Below are 12,277 nucleotides of genomic sequence, written 5' to 3'. Positions count from 1 at the left end.
CCTTCCCACTGGCATCAGCGCATGTGGTTCTCACGTGATTACAATAGCACACAGTAGCCATTGGCACGTACCATTACTATACGTTAATGAGAATTTAAAATTCTGCGTGTAATCCCAGCCCTTGGAAAACAGGGGCAGGAGGACGCGTTCCTGACCAGACTGACCCGCATAGCAAGACCCTGCCACAAAAACAAAATACAGGTATCCTACAAACCCAGGTACAGCTCACCCTGTGATCAAGCCGCAGCATTCTCTGGTGTTAGCTCAAGCAAGTGGGAAGCATGCCTGCGTGCTGTGTCTGCGTGGAGGTCTTCACGTAAGTCCCTGCTGCAGTGAACGTAGGTGACCAAAGGACCCAAGCAAACAGCTGGAAGGAGGGAGAATTATTTTGCCCACGATTTCGGAGATTCTGTTCCCACTCTTTGTCTCTGTTGGTTCTGGGCCCACAATCAGCAGAAGACGGTGCTGAGAGCAGGTAGGTGGCATGGCGATGACCTCATGATTGATTACAGGAAGCAGAGCACACCGGAAGCAGCCCCTCTTCCCCCCGGGGGAGGGGGACTAATCCCCAAGGACACATTTTCAGTAACCTACTCCTCCAACGAGGTGTGCTTTCACCACCAGACTACGAATCTGTCAAGGGATTAATCCACTCAGTAGGTCCCAGAGGCTCTAGAGATGTCCTGAAACATTTTTCACTAATCTCTGAGGTATCTTCAATCCTATTAAATTGACAATCAAGATTAGCCATCACAAGCTGTTTCATTTCAAAGAAATCAAGACAGCCTTTTTTTTTTTTTTTTTTTTTTTGGTTTTTGGTTTTTGGTTTTTGAAGCCAAGGTTTCTCTGTGTAGCCTTGACTGTCCTTGGTCTTTCTTTGTAGACCAGGCTGGCCTCGAACTCATAGCGATCCTCCTGCTTCTGTCTCCCGAGTGCTGGATTAAAGGCGAACCCGGCATGACAGCCTTAAGAAATTAACTGTGACACGTCAGCATAAAGTGAAATGAGCCGCCGTGTTATGGAAGAAACAGGGAAAACTGAAGAGCACATCACGGAGTGGAAAAAGCCAGAGTCTGAAAAAGTGAACTTCTGCCTGACTATGACATCCCGGGAGAGGGCCACGCTAAGACACTGTTAAACGCATGGCGGTTGTCGGCTAGTGTGTGGGGAAGAAGTGAGGTAACACCACGGAGGATCTCTAAAGCCACGAGATGATTCCAAACGACAGGATAATGAACGGCATCTCGCATCCACCCAAATCACTGGTGACGGGAAGAATGAGCCCTGCCGCAGATGGTGACAGCAACAAAGAAAGCGTCTCAGTTCTAATAAACGCCCCGCTCTGGAGGGGTGTGTTCACGATGGGGAAAGCTGTACAACGCAGGACACGGGCGCTTTCTACTAAAACTGCAGTGTGTATACATTTTAGGGAAGTCTGCCCGCCCCCTCCCACACTCCCCCCCTCCCCACCTTGCCTCAAGTAATATTGATGGAGTACATTGTAATGATTAAAAAGAAGAAGCCAAGAGCGGGGCGGTGTTGGCGCACGCCTTTAATGCCAGCACTTGGGAGGCAGAGGCAGGCAGATTGCTGTGAGTTCAAGGCCAGCTTGGTCTACAAAAGCAAGTCAGGACAGCCAAGGCTGCACAAAGAGGCCCTGTCTCAAAAAACAAACAAACAAGCAAACCACCAACAACAACTTGAATGAGGATGCTGTCTAATAACCACAAGCGCTAACGATGGTATCAGTGTGGGTATCACTATGGATCATAAGATGGGGAGTGGAGGGCTAGGAATGTGCCTCCATTGGTCCTTGCTTAGTGTGCACAATCCCCAGCATCACACAAAACAGGCTATGAAGGTCCACACCTGTAACCCCAAGATTTAGGAGGTAGAGGCAGACGACCCTGAGGTTCAAGGCCACTCCCAGCTCTCCTTGGTCACACAGTGACTTCCAGGCCATCCTGGGCTACCTTAAAGTGAGAGAACCAATGAGTGGATACTTCCTAAACTGGATCTGAGTTGTTGTGTTGTTGTTGTTGTTGTTGTTGTTGTTGTTGTTGTTGTGTTGTTGTTGTTGTTTCACTAAGAAGAAAAGGTCTTTTCTCTTGCCACTGTCAGGTAGCCTAGTAAACCCAGCTCCCCTCATCAAAATAAGTAAGGATACCAAGGGAAAGGGTCACCTTATCTTTGGCACCAAAAGATTGGGACTCCCATGTGGGGGCTGCATCTGTAGATGACACGAGGATAAATCTGGCGAAGATAAAAGGCAACCGTGAGCTATAAACACAGCGCAGGTCGCCGGACAGCTCTGAGGGCCTAGAAGGAGACTGAAGACCGCAGAGGCGCATCACTAAGGAAGCTGGGCAAACTAACACCCTCCACCAATCACGGTTCAGAAGGGCTTCCCTACTGTAGGGTAATTACTTCTCCTATCTATGGTAGAGACTAGAACGCTAAATGAGTAGTGGCGGTACCCTGGCTTATATCAAAATAGAAAAATAAGCAAGCTGCTTCAGCAGAGGGAGAAGGCATAGCTAAAACTGAAGCGGCAGCCTACGGTCAGTATTCTAAAGTGGGTATCACTTCTTGATCCCGCGCAGCCTATTTGGACAGTACTGTGTCCCAACAGGAAGAAAGAATAAAAGTATTCCGTGCCACTTACCGACTGCCCCACTGTGGCTATAAGAAATTCATTCCCGGGAGGATCGTGGCTAGACTAGATTCCAGAAAAGACTTTTCTGGTGTAGCCAAACTGTGAAGCTTGTCACACCAGCAATTATCGCAACCCTCTCCTCCTTCGCCACTGTTCAGTACAGCAGTGTAAATCTGAAGGGAGCAAGTTCAATACTAAAGCATCTGGACGCATCATGGCTGTAATGGGCTCAGAAATCTGTTCTTTGGAAGCTAGACCATGTTTATGCGTCGCAATTTTTTTTTTAAATTCACCTATTACCTTCCGGACCTCTAGCAATTACCAAAAACCCTACACCTGTGTTAAGGAACTAGGGCAGAATTCTGAATTCGCTGCCGGCTGGAACAAGGTGACGGAACGCCCCCTGCCGGCCAGAGCAAGAACTCCCGGGAGACCGAGTGGCCTGGCTCTCCTGCTGTGCCAGGCTGGATGCTGAAGGATTTGTAAGCAGAAGAAGGTAGGGCGGAAAGATTCTAAGACAGAGTACAGGCATGCAGGACCAGAGCGGGAGTGGAGCTTGAGTGCCGCTGGGCATTCCCAGAACTGACTTTCTTGACCAGGTTATTTGAAGCAGACAGGCCCACGTTGGTGACACCTTTGGCTTGAAATCCAGATAAAAGCACAGGGAAGAAGAAAAAAACCAAACTTCCTTCTTGCCTGCTTCTCCTCACCCTCACTGACAAATTCTTCTAACCTGTTGCTATAACATTCCTCCGACACTCTCTGAACCAATTTCTTCCTGTTTCTAATGTAGACTGACAGCTAGCATCTCTCCAGGAATGTGCCAGGCCTCCAGCTCAGACTGGAGCTACTGAGACACCCAGCCTTGTGGACTGAGCGACTCTGGGATTCTCAGCCTCTCCAGTCTGAGACAGCCATTTGTTGGAATATCCAAATTGTATCCTGTAAGCTGGTAACTCATGTGGGGTGTGTATGTGTGTGTGTGTGTGTGTGTGTGTGTGTGTGTGTGTGTGCCCATGTGCCAGGTAACTGCAGTTGTGACCTCTTGGTGACAAACAAGCTGGAGCCCTCTGGACGGGAAGGAATGGGAAGTGCTTCTAGCCACTGACATCTCATCAGTCCCTAAGATTTGTTTTCACTTACATGGCTGTGTGTCTGTGTACATGTGAATGTGACTGTCAACAGACGCTGTTAGAAGGTGTCAGATCTCCTGAAAGTGGAATTACAGGCAGGTGAAAGCCGCCCAGCATAGGTGTTGGAACCAAACTTCTGTCCCTGGAAGAGCAGCAAGTGCTCTTAACCACTGAACCAACTCTCCATAACCCAACATCATATAATTTTTAAAGTGAGAGACAGAAATCTAAGTATCAATTATGAATCTCAGTTTCTAAGGCTCTGTTTCCTCTACATACCTAGCCAGGATATTAGGAACCTTGGTCTGTCCCATTACAGAAACACAATCACCAAATCTGCAGCCAAGGGACAGAATACAGAGGTTTTAAAGCAGAGTTTCAAATTGCCATGCACAAAATGACTTGGAATTAGATTTCTTACAATGGAGCTGAAAGATCCCCAAAGGGAGACCCTCACTCAAGTCTCGGGATGGCACGCACCCAAAGACACACAAACGACTGTCTTGCTGTAAACACATGAGACAGTTTATTGGCGGAGCTCCGGGTCGACACGTATCTCACGCAGGAGACAGAGGGGTCGACCCAGAAGCCCAGGGGTTAGGGGTTTATATGGGCAAGGGTCGGGGGGAGTGGGAAGTTTTGGCGTGGCCACACACGATTGGTTGTTTTAAACATTTGAACATCAGCAAATTGCATAGGCAGATCTGGGGTAAGCTCAGACTTAATCACATGGGTACAGTCTTTGGTTCCTGTCTTTCTTGGAACCTGAAGGTAGATGTTTATCTGAGCTAAGGACACTTCTGGTTAAACTTAAACCTGGAACATTGTTTGCGGGCCTCAAGGGGAGGATTAAGCAGACACCATAAGATCGGATGAGGGGTCTTGGCTCATTACTCACTCGACCATGTCTGGTACCTGTTTCTCTCAGGAATTTGTCCTTGTGTATCCTCCCTATCTTTTATGGCCAGCCGGTCCCTGGAACACTCAGTAGGCCTTTGTCTCCTATCTTCACATTCTTTGTGACTTACCATCTAGGACCTTGGGCTAGCATACCTGTCGACCTGCACTTATGAGTTAGAGAGCTCTGCTGTTCTGGTTGCTTTAATGCTAATTAAAAATTTTCCCTTTCAGAGCCAGCAGCACCATTGCTTGGCCAAGTGAAGAAACAGAGGGCTGGTTGCACAACCAGGCAATGTACCAACCTGTGGGTTCCGCATGTTGAAGACTCCCAGCCACGTGGCTCTGCCAGCTCCACCCACAGGGTCTGCTCTATTTCTACGGACTCAGGTGGAGCCTGCCCATCATTGCAGGACAACCAGCACTGCGACCTCCCAGGAGCCACAACACAGACTGGGTAAGACACTGGCTGTCCAGGACTGGGACAGGAGGGGCAGTGGTGGGGCAGTGTCTGGGAGAAATGGAACCGTGAGCCCACAGTGACAGCAGAGGGCCTTCAGGAAGAGACAGGAAGAACTGAGCCAAGATAAAGGGTAATCACTTCTCTTCTGTTCTCACAGGAAGCATGGTTCTGAAGGGCCCTGAGTCCCGACTATGCCTCCTGATGCTGCTGCTGCTTGGACTTGTCCTAATGGTTGCCTCATTCCAGATTCCACCTGGTTTAACCCCTTCCCAGTGGTTTGCAATCCAGCATCTATATAACAAGGCTTACCCTCGATGCAATGCCGCAATGCGAGTAGTTAACAGTTATACAGGAAGATGCAAGGACAGAAATACTTTCCTACATACAAGTTTCGCTGGTGTTGTTCATGTGTGTGGCAATCCAAATACTGTCTGCATTAACGGGCATACAAATTGTCATAATAGTGCAACTCGGGTATCTATAACTTACTGTAACCTCACAACTCCAGCAACAAACTATACCCAATGTGGATACCAAATGACAGGAGGAATGAAGTTCTACAGAGTTGCATGTAACAACAGAACTCCACGGGACAACGTCACCTACCCAGTGGTTCCGGTTCACTTGGATGGGATATTTTAGTAGCTCCAGTGCCTACGCTTGTCTGCTAATGTCATGATCATAGTGGTGAAAAACCAATTCCTCTATGTGCACTGCATATCAGCGCCTATCTTCACGAAACCTGCCCCTGGCTTCCTTCAAATTAGCTGAACAGATCTTTTCTACTCAATAAACATTTTTGCATGCTCATCTAGTTCTAGGAATCTTTCAGATCTGGTGTAGGTTTTAAATTTGTGTGTGTGAGTGTGTGAGTGTGTGTGCGCGTGCACACACACAGGTGTGCCTTGAGACAGGTGCTCATGTTAGCGTAACAAGACCTGCTAGCATAGCAAGCACTCTACCAACTGAGCCATGGACCCACTCCTTGGAACCAAATTCCAGTATGAGCAGAGATGGGCATCTCTGCAGAAGATGCTTACACAGTATCTTCCCTGAAGTGGCTGGTAGAGGGGACAGAAGTGAGGGGTCTCTCAGTGGGGCTATCTCTCCCCCCTTACCCACTCCATAGCTGCCCTCAGTGGCCACTAATGAGACCATTCAACACAGGACCGGAAGGCACAGATTCCAGGACAAAGCACCTGGAATCCACACAGAAAAGGGGCGAGTGATGAGAGGTCCTGCCCTGATTCCTGAGCACAGAACTGCAGTCAGGAATCAGTGGCAAACGGGAAGGGGCCATCCCTTGAAAGACACGGGCGGGCGCAGCATCAGCTGATGTGGCAGTGTGGGTCTTCAGGCAGTGTCCCTCCCAGAATGGAGCAGGCGTGTGATGCCATTGGGGGTCTGTACTTCTGTGCTTCGGGCTGGATCTGCAGCTTCCCTTTGACTGTTGCTTTCTGGGCCTCTCCCCAGCACTGTGCAGTGGCCGTCAGTCCTTCTTGCCTTCAGTGGTATAGGCTTTACCTTGTCCAAAGCTACTTTATTTGGGGTTCTTTAATGTGTGTACCTCCCTTCCAACCCACCTACCCTAGAAAGGAGAAAAAGGAGATTTATGGAAACAGGAGAAGTAGACCTTTTTGAATTCAGTTCCTGTGAGCAATTCCCCTGAAATAGTTGTAGGATGTCAGCAGACCAGCAATTCCACCAAAGTTGCTGCTGGACCCTGGAACAGCAGCCGGAGCCCAGGGCCTCGAAGCCTTAGAAGCATCTCCAAGTGGAGGTTTGAACAGGCATACAACACCAAGATCCAAAAAGCCCCAACCGTCTAGTGTGTGTGTGTGTGTGTGTGTGTGTGTGTGTGTGTGTGTGTGTGTATACATCTCCTGTCAGAGTCTGTACTAGGATATTTTTCAGTTATTTTTCACCAACAAAGTGATTGGACTTCTAAGTGAACCAAAACAAACATTTAATGTTTACATCCACTACACAGTGGACCACGGACAGGGCTGCCAGGAAGCCACTCCTCTAGAGATGCAGATCAGCCGTTCCGGGGTTGGCGCGTGGAATCTGCACTTAATGCACGATTGCTAAATTTGGGGAACTACAAGGGTTGACATAATTCACTGACTTCAGATACAACTGGGTACAGTATGAGGGTCTCACTGTGTAGCCCTGGCTGTGCTGGAACGTACTATGTAGACCAGGCTGGTTTTGAACTCACAGAGATCTGTTTGTAAGTTTTTTTCCTTTTTAATTTTTGGTGGCTAAGTCTGCTTTTAAGGCCTACTAAGAAACAACTTTTGTCTGCTTAGGAATCTTTCAGATCTGGTGTAGGTTTTAAATTTGTTTTACTAGTCCTGTAGGTCGTGGTTAGACTTACCACCAATTAAGTCTAGCAATTCTAACGCAAGAGGAGTGGGGCCCTAAATATGTGCTAAATCCTCTTAATTACTGGAGGAACTTAAAAAGAGAAATTCAGAGGGCAAAGCAGGACGTGGTGGCTCACACCTGTAATCCCAGCACCCGGGAGGCAGAGGCAGGCGGATCGCTGTGAATTCGAGGCCAGCCTGGTCTACAAAGTGAGTCCAGGACAGCCAAGGCTACACAGAGAAACCTTGTCTCGAAAAACAAAAACAAACAAAAAAAATTCAGAGGGCAAGCTTCCCAAAGAATGTGGCAGGGGCCAGAAGGAACACTAAACACAAAGGGGTGTGTGTGTGTGTGTGTGTGTGTGTGTGTGTGTGTGTGTGTGTGTGTGTGTGTGTTTGCAGGCAGGGTTCCCAGGCCTTCATTGGGCAGAACCATTTGTATAAATGAAAGGAATCTATGAGGTTCTGACCTCTGATAGGGAGGTTAAGAAAGACTGATTTCCTGGCAGTGCACGGAGGAAGTATGTCAAACCAAAGACTGATACTACCTAAGATCATCGCTGCTGTTGTACAGAATGTAACTCTTGAGGGCATGACTGGAAGTGTGGGTCCCAATAAGGAACTCATACTCCAAGCCTAAGGAGACTTGGATCCAAGCAGAACAGGCATGTTGCTATGGCATTACAACAGGCACTCAGGGGCTGAGGATGTGTCTCAGTGGGTAGTGCTTGCCTAAGGTGTACAGAATCGTAGGTTCAGTCCCCAGTGCGGCATAAACAGAGCATCCTATAGGCCCAGTGTTAGGAGGTAGAGACAAGAGGAGTACAAGACCTACATCATGAATTTGAGACTAGCTCTGAATACCTGAGACCCTGTGGGCCACGGCATCCTTCCTGCTCCTGCATCCCTGTGGGCCAATGCATCCTTCCTGCTCCTGCATCCCTGTGCACCATGGCATCCTTCCTGCTCCTGCATCCCTGTGGGCCAATGCATCCTTCCTGCTCCTGCATCTCTGTGGACCATGGCATCCTTCCTGCTCCTGCATCTCTGTGGACCATGGCATCCTTCCTGCTCCTGCATCCCTGTGGACCAATGCATCCTTCCTACTCCTGCATCCCTGTGGACCAATGCATCCTTCCTACTCCTGCATCCCTGTGCACCATGGCATCTTTCCTGCTCCTGCATCCCTGTGGGCCATGGCATCCTTCCTGCTCCTGCATCCCTGTGCACCATAGCATCCTTCCTGCTCCTGCATCCCTATGGGCCATAACATTCTTCCTGCTCCTGCTTCCCAGGATCACTTTCTCCCAGCCATTTCCAGCCTTTCCAGCCCCTGAGCTTCAGTCTTAACGTTAACAGCCTTTGCTCCCTGGAAGCAGGGTGACTCAGAGCCAAACAGGGAAGGCTGCATGCTATGAGAAACCTTGGCTGGGCTTGCCATCTCCTGTGAGTAGTCACCTAAGACTTCTCAATTGGACTGAAGGCAAAGCCAGCACCACAGACAACCCGTGCTCTGCAGAGGCTCATTGTTCACAACTACACTTTGCAAGGATACAGTCCTAGGACCCCTTTCTAGCCCTTCCTTCCTGAAAGCGGGGAGCCTTTTCTATTCCTTGTCCTCCACTCACATTTGCTAACATCTAAATATGCACACATAACAATTAAAAGCCACGGTCTACCTCTGAGAGAGCACATGACACTTGTCTCACTGAGCCTGGATGATTTCACTTAAAATATTTTCCAGTTCCAGCCATTTTTTTTTAATTCACTTCTTTACACCTGAGCGGACCTCCATTGTGCATATGTATCACGTATTCACCATCTGTCCATCTGTCGATGGATGGGCATATGTTCAGCAGTGATTACTCTTTCCCTGCATCCTTGCCTGTAAATGTCACTGTTTTCTTGGTGCTAGCCATAGTGCCTGGGGTGAGACGGACTCTTAAGCAATTGGGTGTTTTTGTTTGTTTGTTGTTTTGTTTTGTTTTGTTTTTGAAACAGGGTCTCTCCATGTAGTCCTGACTGTCCTGGAACTCACTATGTAGACCGGGTGGGATCCAACTCAGAGATCCTCAAAGTTGTCTTAGATTTCCCTAATAACTAAGGATGTCATCAAAGTTATTTATCTTCTTACAGTCAGCATACCTATCATGAAGAAACAATTTTAAAAAACAAATGCTGTCAGGGATTTGGGGATAATGGTGAAGGGAAAGGCGAACCTCTCTTCACTGCCTTTGGGAACACCAACTTGTGTAGCCACTGCGGAAAGTGAAAAAAAGGGAAGCTAGGGCTTCTCTATAACACAATAGCTACACCATTCAGGGCCTGTGCCCCAGGGACACACTCCAGAGATACTTGTTGTGTGACACTTACTGCTGCTCTATGCACAACACCCAGGAAATGGAGTCAGCCCGATGCCGGTCAGCAGAGTTGGATAAAGACTTCGGGTGAAAACACGCACAACAGAATTGATGCAATCGTAAAGGAGAAGGAAATGATGACATTTGCAGGGAAAGGGATAGAAGTGGAAAGCATTGTATTAAGCTAGACTCCAAAAGACAAATGCCATGCTTTCTCTCATATGCAAAACTGAAGAGTTTTAGTATATCGGGTTTTTTTTTTAAGATTTATTTATTTATTACATATACAGTGTTCTGCCTGCATGTATGCCTGCACACCAGAAGACAGCACCAAATCTCATTATAGATGGTTGTGAGCCACCAAGTGGCTGCTGGAAATTGAACTCAGGACCTCTGGAAGAACAGACAGTGCTCTTAAGAGCTGAGCTACCTCTCTAGCTCTATTGTTTTTATTTTACGTAAATGAGTGTTTTTCCAACATGCATGTCTATGCACCTCATATGTGCATGTTGTGAGCAGAGGTCGGAAGAGTGAGTTGGAGCCTTGGAACTGGAGTTACAGATGGTTTAGCTACCACACTGGTGCTAGGAACCAAGCCCAGGTCCTCTGGAAGAGCAGTCAGTGCTCTTAACTGCTGAGCCACCTCTCTAGCCCATTTTTAAAATGGGGTGTGTGTATGTGTGTGTGTGTGTGTGTGTGTGTGTGTGTGTACACGTGAGAGGATCATGAAATTAGATGAGAAGGGAAGAAGATATCTTAAGGAAGGTGGAAGAAGAAATCTTAAGGAAGGTGGAAATAGGGCAATAGAATACATGGAATAGAAAAGCGGAAGTTTTTTCATGAAACCTGCCCCTGGCTCCATTCAAATTAGCTGAACAGATCTTTTCTACTCAATAAACATCTTTTCATGCTCATCTAGATCTCTGCATATCTCTGTGTGTGAGTGTGTGTGTGCATGCACACACGCAGGTGTGCCTTGAGACAGGTGCTCATGTTAGCATAACAAGACCTGCTAACTGTCGGAATGTGTGCCTTGAGACAGGTGCTCATGTTAGCATAACAAGACCTGCTAACTGTCGGAAACACGCGATCCAGCCGCAGTGGGTGAGGAAGCACAGGAGCGGCAGTGAGGCAGAGGAGTGAGCGAGGACCAATTATGATTACACGTATTAGTCAAATGTCCATGATGAAGACCACGATTTTGCATTTAACCTTTATAAAGACAGAAACCGGGAACTGGGTCTTTAAACTTTCTTGAGTAGGCCGTGTCTGAGAAGACAGTGGGTTGGCACTTTAATGTTTTCCTCTGCCTGTAGCCAGCAGATTCCGAAGGAAATGGAGACAGAGCAGTCCTTCTGGTGTTTATCCGGGCAACCTGTCTTGTCTCTGAGACAGCTGTTGGCGTGCTGCTCCTGGTCGGCTCCTCGCTCGGTGTAGTTAGGGTGGCTCATGCTTTCCCGCGTTAGCAGCTTCCTGGGAAGCAGGTGTTATTAACGATCTGAATCTGGACAGTAGCTCATGAGGTTTCAGAGTTTGGGGATTTGGCTTTTGCTGTTACTGTGGTTTGTTCCAGTGTTTTTGTTTGCTGTTTTGTTTTGTTTTGTTTTGTTTACACTTATTGTGTTAATGGGTACACACATTCCATAGCGTGAGTGTGTGTGTGTGTGTGTGTGTGTGTGTGTGTGTGTGTGTGTAGGACAACTTGCAGAAGTTAGTTCCCTCCTTCCGTCATACAAGTTCTGGAGCCCAAACTCAGGTCATTAGCAGTGCCTTTATGTGCTGAGCCATCTCACCAGTCTGTTAAATGACGTTTGAAGGTTTTCATTGGATCACAGGTGTGGATGCTTTCCTCTGCATCTTCAGGTGGGGCTTCCAGCTTGAGATCTCTGGTTTTATCTTGAAAATACAACTCCAGCTAATTGGCATCCGGCAGACTGATAACCATTGGGGTTCTCAGGGTCACTTGGTAAAGTCCATTCCACAGAGGATCCAACTGTTCCGTGCATCTTACCAGGAGGACCCACGTCCTTATAGACCAGGTGTGTACAATTATTCCTATATTCCTGGAGGGCTTATTAGACTTATTAGCCCCAAGTTCAGAGTCATGTGATTGTCCTTGGAGCCTGATACCAGAGCCCATGTGAGGAAAAGCCTTCCATGCAACAAACAGGGGCTGTACTTGGTGTCTATGAAGCTGTTCCAGCTCTCCCCAGGGCAATGGGGACAGATTTCAGCCATTTGTCATAGTTTTTTTGGCAATGTTCTGCTAGAGCCTACATAAGAACTTGATAATCCTTCCAATAGTGCCTGAGGTTTGGGGCTTCCAATAAGAGGGTAATATCTTATCCCTAGAGTCTTGACTGTAGATTGTCACCTGTGGTATAAAGGAAGGTCCAGTA

The 12,277-nt window shown here is 47.8% G+C and overlaps 2 protein-coding genes across 2 annotated transcripts in view; one reads left to right on the top strand and one right to left on the bottom strand.

Moving 5' to 3' along the window:
• Positions 1-4,314, bottom strand: part of LOC311589056 (protein NYNRIN-like) — a 183,608-nt gene extending 179,294 nt beyond the window's left edge. The window contains exon 1 of the mRNA XM_084767347.1: positions 4,241-4,314. The gene's annotated coding sequence lies outside the window, so the exon portion shown is untranslated. The remainder of the gene's footprint in view (positions 1-4,240) is intronic.
• Positions 4,315-5,056: 742 nt separating this feature from the next.
• On the top strand, positions 5,057-5,959 carry LOC311589417 (eosinophil cationic protein-like). Its single transcript, XM_084767798.1, has 2 exons — positions 5,057-5,143; positions 5,307-5,959. Exon 2 carries the CDS (start codon positions 5,312-5,314, stop codon positions 5,789-5,791), a length of 480 nt encoding a protein of 159 aa, XP_084623924.1. The 5' UTR covers positions 5,057-5,143; positions 5,307-5,311; the 3' UTR covers positions 5,792-5,959.
• The last annotated feature ends 6,318 nt before the right edge of the window (positions 5,960-12,277 follow it).

This window comes from Acomys minous, assembly GCF_964271855.1.
Source record: "Acomys minous genome assembly, chromosome: 18".
NCBI lineage: Eukaryota > Metazoa > Chordata > Mammalia > Rodentia > Muridae > Acomys > Acomys minous.
Note: the sequence above shows the minus strand (reverse complement) of the source record. Positions and strands in the feature narration are given on the sequence as shown.